Source organism: Canis lupus, chromosome 3, assembly GCF_011100685.1.
Source record: "Canis lupus familiaris isolate Mischka breed German Shepherd chromosome 3, alternate assembly UU_Cfam_GSD_1.0, whole genome shotgun sequence".
NCBI lineage: Eukaryota > Metazoa > Chordata > Mammalia > Carnivora > Canidae > Canis > Canis lupus.
The window spans coordinates 11,404,924-11,417,363 of record NC_049224.1 but is presented as its reverse complement, the minus strand read 5'-3'; the positions used below and the strand labels follow the sequence as shown (position 1 = coordinate 11,417,363).

General features: G+C 32.6%; 1 protein-coding gene across 2 annotated transcripts in view; it reads right to left on the bottom strand.

The window, feature by feature from the left end:
* Positions 1–8,834: 8,834 nt before the first annotated feature.
* Positions 8,835–12,440, bottom strand: part of CHD1 (chromodomain helicase DNA binding protein 1) — a 73,918-nt gene continuing 70,312 nt past the window's right edge. For both annotated transcript variants that reach the window (XM_038532249.1, XM_038532250.1), the window contains one exon: positions 8,835–10,820. In XM_038532249.1, the coding sequence (XP_038388177.1) occupies positions 10,475–10,820 (346 nt within the window). In that variant the 3' untranslated portion in view covers positions 8,835–10,474. The remainder of the gene's footprint in view (positions 10,821–12,440) is intronic.

Here is a 12,440-nt window from a genome sequence, read left to right as displayed (position 1 = left end):
CCACTGGCAGCCTGGAAAATAAAGATTTCCAGGAATTAAAGCAGCTGAAGGAGATAGCTTTCCCCAGAAGACAGAACGGGTTTATTTACCTTTTCCTTGCTGTTGCTTTTTATCCTATTTCCTTCTTTACTTTTTTGACCCAATCTGTTGCTTAAAGAGGGAACTTCCCTGTTGGATCTGTTACCAGAAACTCCGATCTATCCACGATGTCAGGGATCCCTTGGTTTTCTCTGCAAGCAATTTGTTTGATCCCAAGACCTATCAGGATAGGCTGTTAGAGCTGGATGTTCACATACTGGTTTTAACCTCTAACCATAACCATACTCTTTAGCTGTTTGCCTTCAAGTTCGGCTCCTGGTTTAGAACGATTATACATACAACCCAGGGTCATTATTCTGCTACGTAAACATTTTGCACCTGTTGCCTGTCAAATCTCTATAGAAGTGACGCACCCAGTAGGTGGTGTTAGCTCGGCACTCACGGATGATCTCTGATGCTTACAACCGTGTAAGATACTGACCTTAGATGGGAAATGCCTCAAAGTTCTCCCTCATTCCCCTCCTTGTTACTCAAATGCAGCCTCGACAGTTTGCAATCTGTGCATTTTCTCTCTGACATGGAACAGGACAACCAGTAAATGTCCTTCTTGGCACTAAGGGATAAGACCACTAAATATCAAAAATCTAATCTTGGAGCAGCAAGGTTTTGAGGAAAGATCTTCATCAGAAGGGGGACATGGGGAAATGTGAAAATAAGTAAAAGAAACCTCATTTAAAATGGAATTGGGAAGCCCTAAACGGTGAGCTTTCATGTACCACCAGTCACCATAAGAAGCATTACCTTGCATTTCCCAACAGGAGACTTACTTGACATACTCCGGCAGCGGGAAGGAAGAATTTCTCTTTGTCCAGCAATAGCCCAGCCAATGAGAACTCCATGAAACAGCCCTTTCAGCTTCCTCCTTTCTTCTGTAAAAGCAAATCCCTCTCCTCTGTTCTCCAGACTTGCCTCTGCTTCACCATACTTTGCTTGTCCTGAAATGCAATTCCTCTGCTATTCTCCAATAAACTCATTTTGTTGGTAAAATAGCTGGCTCTTTTGTTTAAGGTCAACAGATAATGAAGGACTTAGAGTAGCCACAACAATTTGGAAAATGTACAGAGTTGAAGCACTCTCACTACCTGACTTCAAGAGTTATATATAGTTATCGAGATTATTTTAGCATAGGGTCAGTAGAATATTCAGAAATAGACACACATGTGGTCAACTGATTCTTTTTATAAAGGGGTCAAATAACCTAGGAAAATTATTCTTTTCTGGAAATGATGCTAAATAAACTGGATATCCACATGGAGGAAAAAATGAGCCCCAACTCTTAGCTCTCATCATACAAAAAAAATTAACTTGAAATGGAACGACCTAAATAACTCTTCTAGGAAAAAGAAAACACACACACACACACAAGAAAATCTTTTTGATTCTACGGTAGACCTAAGCTTCCTATATGGATGGGATACAAAATATAGTAAATATTACGGGGAAAAAATTAGAAAATGGACTTCATAAGAATTTGAAAGTTTTACTCTTTGAAAATTACTGTTAAGAAAAAAAAAGTAGGTCACATTTGGAGAAAGTATTTACAATACACATATCTGATAAAAGACTGGTATTTAAAATATATTTAAAATGCTTCCAGAGGAAGTTGATATTTTGAGACGATATGTATATGTTGGGGGCAAGGGACATTAACAAAATCTCTAGCTTCTCCATTTTGTTGTGAACCTAAAAACTGCTTTAACAAATATGAACTACTAAAAAAATAGGATAGAATAAATGCTTACAACTCAGTAACAAGAAAGCAAAGAATCCAACTACAAAATGGGCAAAAGATTTGATAGGTACTTCAAGTAAGACATATAAATAGCCAAAGCACATGAAGAGATCAATATCATTCGAAATCAATAACATGCAAATTAAAACCATGTGACTGCATTACAAAAGTATTACAATAGCTTTTTTTTAAAAAAGACACCATAGCTAGTGCTGGCAAGGATGCAAAACAAGTAGAAATTTCATACATTGTAAAACAGTACAGCTATGTTGCACGCATTTGGCAGCTTCTTTAAAAGTTCAGTGTTTACCGTATGATTTAGCAATTCTAAAGTATTTACTCGAGAAATGAAAACATATGCACAAAACAACTTGTAAAAGAATGTTAATACAAGTTTTATTCATATTAAAAGCTGGAAGCCCATGAAGTGAGCAGTATATCCATACAATGGAATATTATACACCAATAAAAAGGAATAAAAACATGAACTAACCTTAAAAACAATGTATTAAGCAAAAGAAGTCAGACAAATCTAATAGTAATTAAGCAAATCAGTACGTGGTTTCCTGGGCTACAGTTTAAGTATGGGGACTGACTGGGAAGGGCACACAATAAAAACTTCTGGGGTGATGGAAATATTTTGTATCATGATTATGTTAATGTATACATCTCTCAAACCTCAGCAAACTGCACATGTATAGTACATACAATTTACTGTAGATGTTTATCTCATGCCTCAATAAAGTTGACTTAATAAACACCCATTTAGAGTTTCTCTTCTTAAGACAGAACATTCCTCCTATCCTAACAAGAAAAAATAATCTAAAAAATCATAGTCTTATTTGAAATCATTAGAGAGTAGAGGTCACCAGGCAACAAAGAGAACTGAATTCTAAAAACATGACAAGATTCTCCAAGGGGAGCTGATACAAATGAACCATATATTTGACAAGAAGAAAGACTGCATAAAGCAGTTAAGAATAAATCAGTTAGGGGCACCTGGCAGGCTCAGTCAGAACATGTGACTCTTGATTTTGGGTCCTGAGTTTGAATGTCATGTTGGGTGTACAGAGATTACTTAAACATAAACCTAAGCAAGCAAGCAAGCAAGCAAGCAAGAAAGAAAGAAAGAAAGAAAGAAAGAAAGAAAGAAAGAGAAAGAAAGAAAGAAAGAAAGAAAGAAAGAAAGAAAGAGAAAGAAGAAAGAAAGAAAGAAAGAAAGAAAGAAAGAAAGAAAGAAAGAAAGAAAGAAAGAAAGAAAGAAAGAGAGAGAATAAACCAGTTAATGTTTAATGGATTCTTAAAGGATGACTGTGGGCTAGGCTAGTGCTGGGGTTTGCAAAAGCAGCATAAACACGAGGTGCTACAGGAAATTTAAAATTTTTGAAACACACTGATAATGTCCGTCTGTCCAAAATATTGACCACCAGCTTGAGATGATTCAATTTCATCATTAGATCCCACTACATTACAAAGTTTCATGGTTTTTTTTTTTTTTTGATAAAAATCAAGTGCTATAAGAAAATCCGTGCAGAACAGGTAATGAGGATGGCAGTCCCCAATTTGATTCCATGATTTAAGATGTTATACAACAGGTGCACATATCCCAAGAATAAGAACTTGTGGTTATTTTAATACAAAAAAAAATCACTTTTTTTCTTTTAATACTCAGAAAACTAAGATTAGAAGGGAACTTCTTTGACAAGATAAAGATCATATACAAAAGCGCTATGGCTAGTAACTTACACAGTGGTGGAAGAATGAATTCACCCCAAATGGGAATAAGGCAATTCTTGTAAGATGTCCATTCTTACCAACATCATAATAAAGGTCCTAGGAAGTAGATTAAGGCAAGAAAAAAAAAAGGCATAAAAGATTGTGAAGTTACAAAAAAAATTTTTTTCACAGACGATACAATAATCCATGTAGAAAATCTCAATGAATCTAGAAATTATAATTATGGAGTATACCAGGGTCACAGGAAAAAGGTTAAATACAAAAATCAATAAATACTTAAAAACTGAAATTAAATGGGTACCCGAGTGGTTCAATTAGTTTTGGATTCTTGGTTTCAGCTCAGGTTATTATCACAGGGTGGTGAAACCAAGCTCCCCCATCAGGTTCTTCACCCAGCTAGGAGTCTGCTTGGGATACCTTTCTCTTTCTTCCTTGTCCTCTGCTCCTCTCCTCACTCTCAAATAAATGAATCTTTTTAAAAATTGTAATTAAAAAGAGCATTTATAAGGAATAAACTAACAACATATATGCAAGATTCATTCATATAGTGAAAAACCACAATGATGGGAGACCTAAATAATTGAATATATACTGTGTGCTCTTAAGTCAGACATCTCAATCTTGTTAAACTGTCAATATTCTAATTGATTATAGGTTCATATAATTTAAATCAAAATCCCAGCAGGCTTTCAGTAGAAATTTACAATTTGATTCTAAAATGTTTGGGGAAAACCAAAGGAATTTAGAAAGCTCTAACAATTTTAAAAAAGAACAAAATTTAGAACTCACACCACCTGATTTCATAATTTACTATTTATTTAAAGATTTTATTACTGAGAAAGAGAATGAGCATGCATGAGTATAAGCAGGGGAGAGCAGAGGAAGACAGATCATCCTAAGCCGACTCCATGCTGGGCACAGAGCCTGACACGGCTCGATCCCAGGACCCTGAAATCATGACCTGAGCTGAAACCAAGAGTCCATCACTTAACCATAAACTGCGCTACCCAGGTGCTCCCATAATTTACCACTTAAAGTGTAGTAATCAAGACCGTGCGTTGTTGGCATAGGCAGAAATATAAAAATAGGACAAAATGGAAGCACAGAAACAGACTCACCTATATATGAACAATGGATTTTCAATAAGGTAAAACAGAAATACAGGGAAAAAGATAGTCTTTTCAATAAATGCTGGAAGAATTGGATATATACTCCCAAAAAGAAAACCAAAAACTAAAATCCTGCCTGCACACATACGCCTCTCATTCATATCTCACATTATATACAAAACTCAATTTGAGATGGATCATAAGACTTAAATGTAATTCCTAAAAGTATAATCCTTTTAAAAGAAAACATGGGAAAAATCTTTTGTGATCCTGAGTCTACCCAGAGACTTGCACGTGAAAGTTTATTGCATCTTTATTCATAATGGCCAAATGACTGGAAACCCAGTTGGTAAATGGGTAAACAAACTGTAGAATATTCAATATAAAGAACAGCACTTAATAATAAAAAGTAATGAGCAGTTAATGCAAAGCACAGATGAACTGCAAAAATATTATACTAAGTGAAAGATTGGCTCAAAGCCTTTATTTTGTAGGATTCCTTTAAATAACATTATGGGAAAGGTAAGCTGATAGATAAATCAATGGTTGCCAGGGACTGGGTTTGGGGAAATTAGGATGGGATAACTTTTTTGGGGTGATGGAAAGATTTTTCTATCTTAAATACGTTGGTGGTCAAACAACTATATAATATACAAAGGTTATTACAATGTATACCTAAATACTCCTTAGGGGTAGAAAAAGATAGTCTATCTAAAAACATCAAAATATAGACAAATCGTTTTCCATTACATACCACATCTCTGAATATCTCTTCAAAGTATCATGATCTTTCCTAAGTAGCCATAAGTTACAAAACCCAATTTTTCATTTTTTATATATATAAGCATAGTGCTTTAAGTGGTTAATTAACCTCTGTATTGTTCAAGTCAATAAAATAAATATTAAAATTCCTAAAATTTACTTGAGACCTTTCTCTCTTAATTTCTAAACATGCAACTTAGGTGTTTATGTTTTAGGTGGTTTTTAAAAATTAGTTGAGTTAAAAAAACAAAAAGATAGTGAAAAGACTAGTAATAGAGATATTGATAAGGCAAATAAATGTTTCCAAAAATACTAACGGATCAGGTAACAATGTTAAGACAAAAAGCTTAATAATGCTGGCCAACTTATGGAACATAGCATTTCTGGGAAAGAATCAAAATAATGAAAAAAAAAATACAATTGATATGTGAGGCACAGTTTTAAGTGCTAGGGTTACAGCAGTGAACAAGATAAAGTCCTTCCCCTAATGGAACTCACATATTCATGAAAGGGCAGTCAATGACAAGTGAAAAAGAAAAAAAAAAAAGTCAAGTAATACTCTAGGTAAGTGCTAGAAGGAAAAGGTAAGGGATTAAAAAATGATTGATAGGGGCAGGGTACCAGTTTAGAGACTTGACATGTGAGCAGGGACTTGACTTGATTATTCAAGCGAGGGAACAACAATGCAAAGACCTAGAAGTTCTTTGGGGTATTCTAAGCAATGGGAGTAGTGTGAGATAGAAAGAACAGAAAAGCTAGGGGTAAAGTGCCACAGATTATCAAGTTGTGAATGCCGAGTCCACCCATTTATCAAAAATTATAGACATTGGCAGTTTTTATTTGATGAAAGGCTGAGTCTGGCTTTCCATATTTAAGATTAGATGCCTCTTAGATATTTAAGTGCAGATGAGTTCAGGGGAGTAGTTGAAGCTGAAGATACTCCGCACAGCAATGAAAAGGAAAAAAAAAGTAAAGCAGGTGAAACAGAGGACACAAATAAAAAATATTATGACAGTAACACCACAGGTTTCCAGAAAGCAGAAAGAACTGGTCAAGAGGCAAGACCTGATCTAAAATATCAAATAAACAAAGAATATAACACCTAGACACAGTACAGTGAAAAGAACACCAGAGACAAAACAAAGTTTGGAAAGGACAAAGAGGGAAAAAACCGTGAATGCCAGGTCAAATTCCACAGCTCATCTACAGATTGGATACCTAATAGTAGTCTACAATAATAAAATTACAGCACAATCCACATTTCTGCCAGATAATATAGATGATCAATGCAATCAAGATGTTAACTCATTTAAAGAGAAGCATTATGACTTCAGGTTTTGAGACTATTTATATGTTCCCAATTAATATTTAGATCAAGACTCAAATGTAGACTGGGACAAAGAATTAAAATAATCTTACTCATTTGGGAGTTTGAATTACCAATCTTGTTTCAAGTAAGAGCTAATTTTTTTTTTTTTAAAAGGACAGGTGGCTAATGGCCTTTTAGGATAGAAAATATGGCACATGAAGCTTCACCAAAGAATTTATATAGATATTTGGGAAAAAACCTGGAATTATTTTTTAATCATACTTTACCAAATAATCTTATCTTTCATTCTTTAACATAGTTAATATTTCCTATCCTTAAGTCTTTATAAAGAATCCAAAGATTTCCTGTAATAAAACCAATCTACTAGGTTCTTAAAAAAGAAGAAAGAAGTTAGCCTAAATAAGGCATCTATTAAATTACTTACTATAGTCATTCTCCAGAGAAAATTTCAATTGTTTTGTTTTAAATGTCTACATTTAGAAGATTTAAGAATTTTAACAAAGAAGTTTTGACATTTTGTCTCAAGATTTTTGTACTATTGCCTAGTTGCCTGTCCTTAAATATGTTCATCATAAATCTTGCACTATATATAATAGTTTCATATTTTTGAGTCTTAACTAATGTGTTCGATAGTTGTTCATATTAACATGTTTAAATATCAATTTAGACACAGTTAAAAATATTTTTTGCATTACTTGCTGAGCAATGAACTACTCAAAATTTTAACAAGCCACATTTATGAGTTCACATTACAATTTCAAATGAAGCTGGTTGTCTAAAAGAATCTGATATTTAAAAATTGCTTTTCCATCCCCCACCATCCCCCAAATCGCTACACCCCTTGTAAAGAAACATCACAACTGTAAAACTACATTATTTACAGCCCAAAGACTATTTTCCAGTCAGAAACAGTAACGAAGGTAGGAATTACGGCGTTTACCCTAGTGCATATTCTTTAAATCTCATGGAAATGAAATCAGTATATTTATATAATCCTTTCATTACTTAACTACAAAAATGGATTACAGAAATTATATAACGTACTGTTTTATGCAAATACAAAGGTTTGTTTTATTAAGCCACTCACTCTGAAATTAATGAACGAAATCATTCACACTCCAGTTTTCCACAGCTTTCCAATCTAAAATTACTTTCTAACGTATCCTGAACAAAGAATATTTTCTTTATAAGCAAACAGGCCATTGCTTTTAATAAGAATCATTTATTGTATATTATTAAAGTGGAGGGTTAATTGGTACAGTACTGTGCATAATCTCTCACCCTTGAAAATTTAAACACAAATGGATAAAAATAGCAAAGCAGAATGAGCATGTAAAAGACAAAATTTATGCATATCTTATAGAGAATGTTCCCTGTTATATTTATGTACTAATGTTCTCCATTGTGTCTTAATAAGTTTATGGCTTGTTCCTCTTCTACAGGATTGCTGACTTCTTACAAATAGTGAACATATTTTCCATCAATTAATGTTACATACAGTTTTAGGTTTTTCATTCAAGTCAACTAATTAGGTGACTGAAATATTTAACTAAATGTTAAATCAGAGCCCATTCCATTGCCTCAAAATATGTAATACTGTTCTATGAAATCTGTACAATAGGATATAATACAAATATCCCAACTACAAAGTGATGATTAAAAATGCCAACCCTGATCTGTTTACTGTATTAATATAACTTCATTAAGTATTATATTTTTTCGTTAAATGCAATCTTCTACTAAATGTGGGAAAAAGTGGAAAAGCTTAAAAATGTATACTGGCACTAAATTGTTTTTATCACTTTTATATTTATATAAATTAATGTTTAAAAATTGAGTTATTCTTCATATGTTATCTGATACACCAGAAAAAAATAGATTATCATTTTTCATGGTAACTAAAAGAGGGATCAATACTTTAAAAAAAAAAAAAAAGGAAGGAAAGCTTTGTTTTGTACACATAAGATTTTAGACCTAAATGGATAAAAGGAAAATATTTAAAAAATAAATCCATCTATGGATAAATTTCTGTAGACTGCTCCCACAGTTAATCAACAGGGACACATTTTAGAATATTACAGGCATATACCAATATATTTATATTTGTCAAAGTTAAGATTCAAATTTGTTACATCACAGCACACACCCAAAATGTATGCCAACATGATTCAAAAATCCCCACTGAATATAACAAAATAAAAATCTGTGAATAAATATAAGGCATTCTAAAATAAAATCTGCAGAAAACCAACAAGAGTCCAACAAAGATTTCTATGATCTAAATTTTACTTCATAGATTCATATAGTCTTCAAAATAGATTTAGTTGTAGTGCCACATATTAGCAAGAATCAACTGCTTACCAAAATACCTTTTTCCTGGTAGCTAAATGTTACTACTAAAAACAAAACGAAACAAAACAAAAAACAAATAAAAAAAAGTTAAGTGCTTAAGGGAATAAGAATGCAGCAGAAAATTACAGGAGCCCGCATATCCTTTTTCTTAAATTTAATTTGTCATATATAAGGTTTTTATATACAATCAGTGTGCATTGTAACAGTTTATATTAAAAGTCAATCAAGTTTATCTAAAATGTTACCTGGCTGCATAGCACATTTGACATTATTGCCCACATGAAAAGGGAAAACAAATGGATTTACAATAACTTTTGGCCATTTTGGATTCTGTAAAGTGTTCATACACCTACCCTTTTAAACCAAATGCATCTGAAAAAAATGTTTCCAGAGCATGCAGTTTAGATTTTACATATTATCTCACCATTTTGTTACTACAAACACAATATTTACTAAAAAAGAAAAAAAAAAAAAGAAAGAAATAACATGTATCTAATAAAATAGTCAATATAAAAAAGAGGACTAATGGAATTAAGTGGCCCCTTTCCCCATTTTTTACATTCTAAACAATGATTCCATCAAGACAAATCATTAAAAAGTGTTATTACACTGATAAATTTTTTTAAATGATAAGAAGGCCTGAGTTGGTAGGGAAAGGAACAGTCAAAAAAAGCCTGAGAAGGGAAAGGAAGTAAGGAAAGCTCATTTAATCCATTTACAATAATTTACAGCCATTTTTATGTGTGTATGTATGTGTGTGTAAAAAGGCATAATAATAGATCACAAACAGGAAATTCCTGGCTATTTTACAGATATAAGTACAGAATTTAAATATTCAAGCTTGTGATGAAAAGCGGCAAGGTGGTCGCAGTGTACAATGTAAACAAGTAGCTTTGGAAAGTGAACAAAGTCCTTGAGTGTTTTTTCTTTATTAAGAAAAGAACTCTCTTTCATTCCTTCCTGAAACATGATCACAGGTCAGAGTAAAGTTCATATACAAACATAATTTAAATGGAGGTCAGTCTAAAATCACTGACTTAAAAACAGTTTTATCCAGCCTATATGGAAGGGCAGTGTTGAGGTCCCTGTAATAGTAAACATTTTCCATTTCTTTAAAAAAGAAAAAAAAAAAAAAGTACTACAGTATTTGTAGTACAGTGCAGCATAATCCTTAAATATAAAAATATTTTCTCTTCTGTTGGGATAATAGACCTTGCATCCTGGAAAGAAGTAACAATACTGCTACTGATAGAAGATCTGTTTATATCTTTCAAGTCATGTAAGGCAATTACTGTGTTGGTTTATGATATATGGCTAAAAGAAAAGTCCAGAAAGACAAAGTATCAGTTTTTGTTATGTTTTCCGACTACTCCAGGTATGCTCAGGTGTACTTTTGTGTTCAATTGAATGTTCAAATGGAGATCTGGAGCCATAAGGAGATCTCTGATCTAGTGGTGATCTGGGGCCACTACTGGAAGCTCTGTGGTCCATTTGCCAATCTGAGTGATACCTATAATCCCTGGAAGATTTATGGTGTGTATACTCAGAACTTGCCCGATGGTCTGAATGTAACCGATGATCTGAATGAGAACGATGATCAGAATGAGATCTATCCTTTATACTTCCTTCCAAATTTGACCTGTGATCTCTACTCCTGTGATCGTCCAGTTTTCTGTGTTTCTCTCTATCACTGTAATACCTAATAAAAGATAAATTAGAATTAAATTGATACTCCAAATTAATTGTTTCCAGATAAAAACAATTAAAAAATAAAACACAAAAATACTTTAAGGCATCCTTTTAATTGTATATTAAGCTCTGTGTTTTACTATAAAAACTTCCTAAGTGAGCTTCAGTCATTGGACCTATCTCTGCATGCCTCTCTGGAAAAATCATTCAACTCACAAAATTAAAGTGAACCATACAGAATACCCCAGACAGCATCTAAGTTTACACGCCCATTTTATTTTTTAATTATTTTTTAACTATTTAATACTTAATATTTATTTTTAATTAAAGCATAATTGACATACATTATCATACTAGTTTCAGGTATACAACATAGAGATTTGAAATTATACACATTATGAAATGTTCACCATGGTTAAGTGCAGTTACCATCTGTCATTATACAAAATTATTACAATACTGACTATATTCCTAAACTGTACTTTATATCCCCGTGACTTATATAACAGTATAAATGGAAGCCTGTACTTAATCCTCTATACCTATTTCACCTATCCCCCCCCCAACCCTCCAGACAACCATCAGTTTGTTCTCTGTATTTAGGAGTCTTGTTTGTATTTTGGTTTGTTCATGGTTTTATTTTAAGATTCCAGACACACTGAAATCATATGGTATTTGTCTTTCTCTGCCTTATTTCACTTAGCTCACATGCCCATTTTTCAATTGGTTACTTTTTACTCTACATAACAATTACATTAATGCATCTTAATTATCCGGAAGTGGGGATTAAGATAATGGTCTAGAATATCCTTGCAATCAGAGCCTTTTATGAACCTCCAAACAGAAAAAAAAAAAACAAAAAAAAAAAAACAAAAAAAAAACAAACTCTAAAATGCAGTCTGTGAACTAATTTGCAGAAGAGAATTTTCACTAGTTGGGGAAAGGTCATTGTTATAAATTATATAAATTATGTTCTATAAGCCTGTAAAATTATAAATATTTACTACTACAAACAAGGCTTTTCATTTTGTGCCTTTTTCTAAGAGCTAATCTACAATTGACATAATTATAATGTGACAGTGCTTCCACTACAGAGAAGAAATTATTGCAGTGAGCACAAAATGCAAAATGCAAAAAAAAAAAAAAAAATCTATTAATTTCTTTACCTCTGACCTTTTATTCTCAAGTTTTTTTCTTTTGCTTTCATAGTTATCATTAACTGATGAAAATATTCCTTTACCAAGTAAAATGTATTTTGTTGTTATTATATTCAGGTTGTTTACTACTCAAAGGCTTCAAAAACCAATAAACTGAGAAAACTTCCTGATTTCAGGACTTCCCAGATTGCTGTGATGAAGTTTAACCTCAATAAAGTGTCTTCACATTTTTTCCCCTTTGTGTTTTGTTTTAATGGAATGGAACATAAAACCCGCTCACTGAATTTCAGTCATATTCCATTGAGCTTTTATTTGACTCTATTATTGTTGAAGAGTATTTGAGCCAATATTCTAAAACCAACCAACAAAAATGAATCCCTATGACTTACCAATTATAGAACTCCCTACACTTTCATCTCTCACTGTACTTTCATATTTATAATTAAAAAAATATTTTATAGAAATTCAGTTCT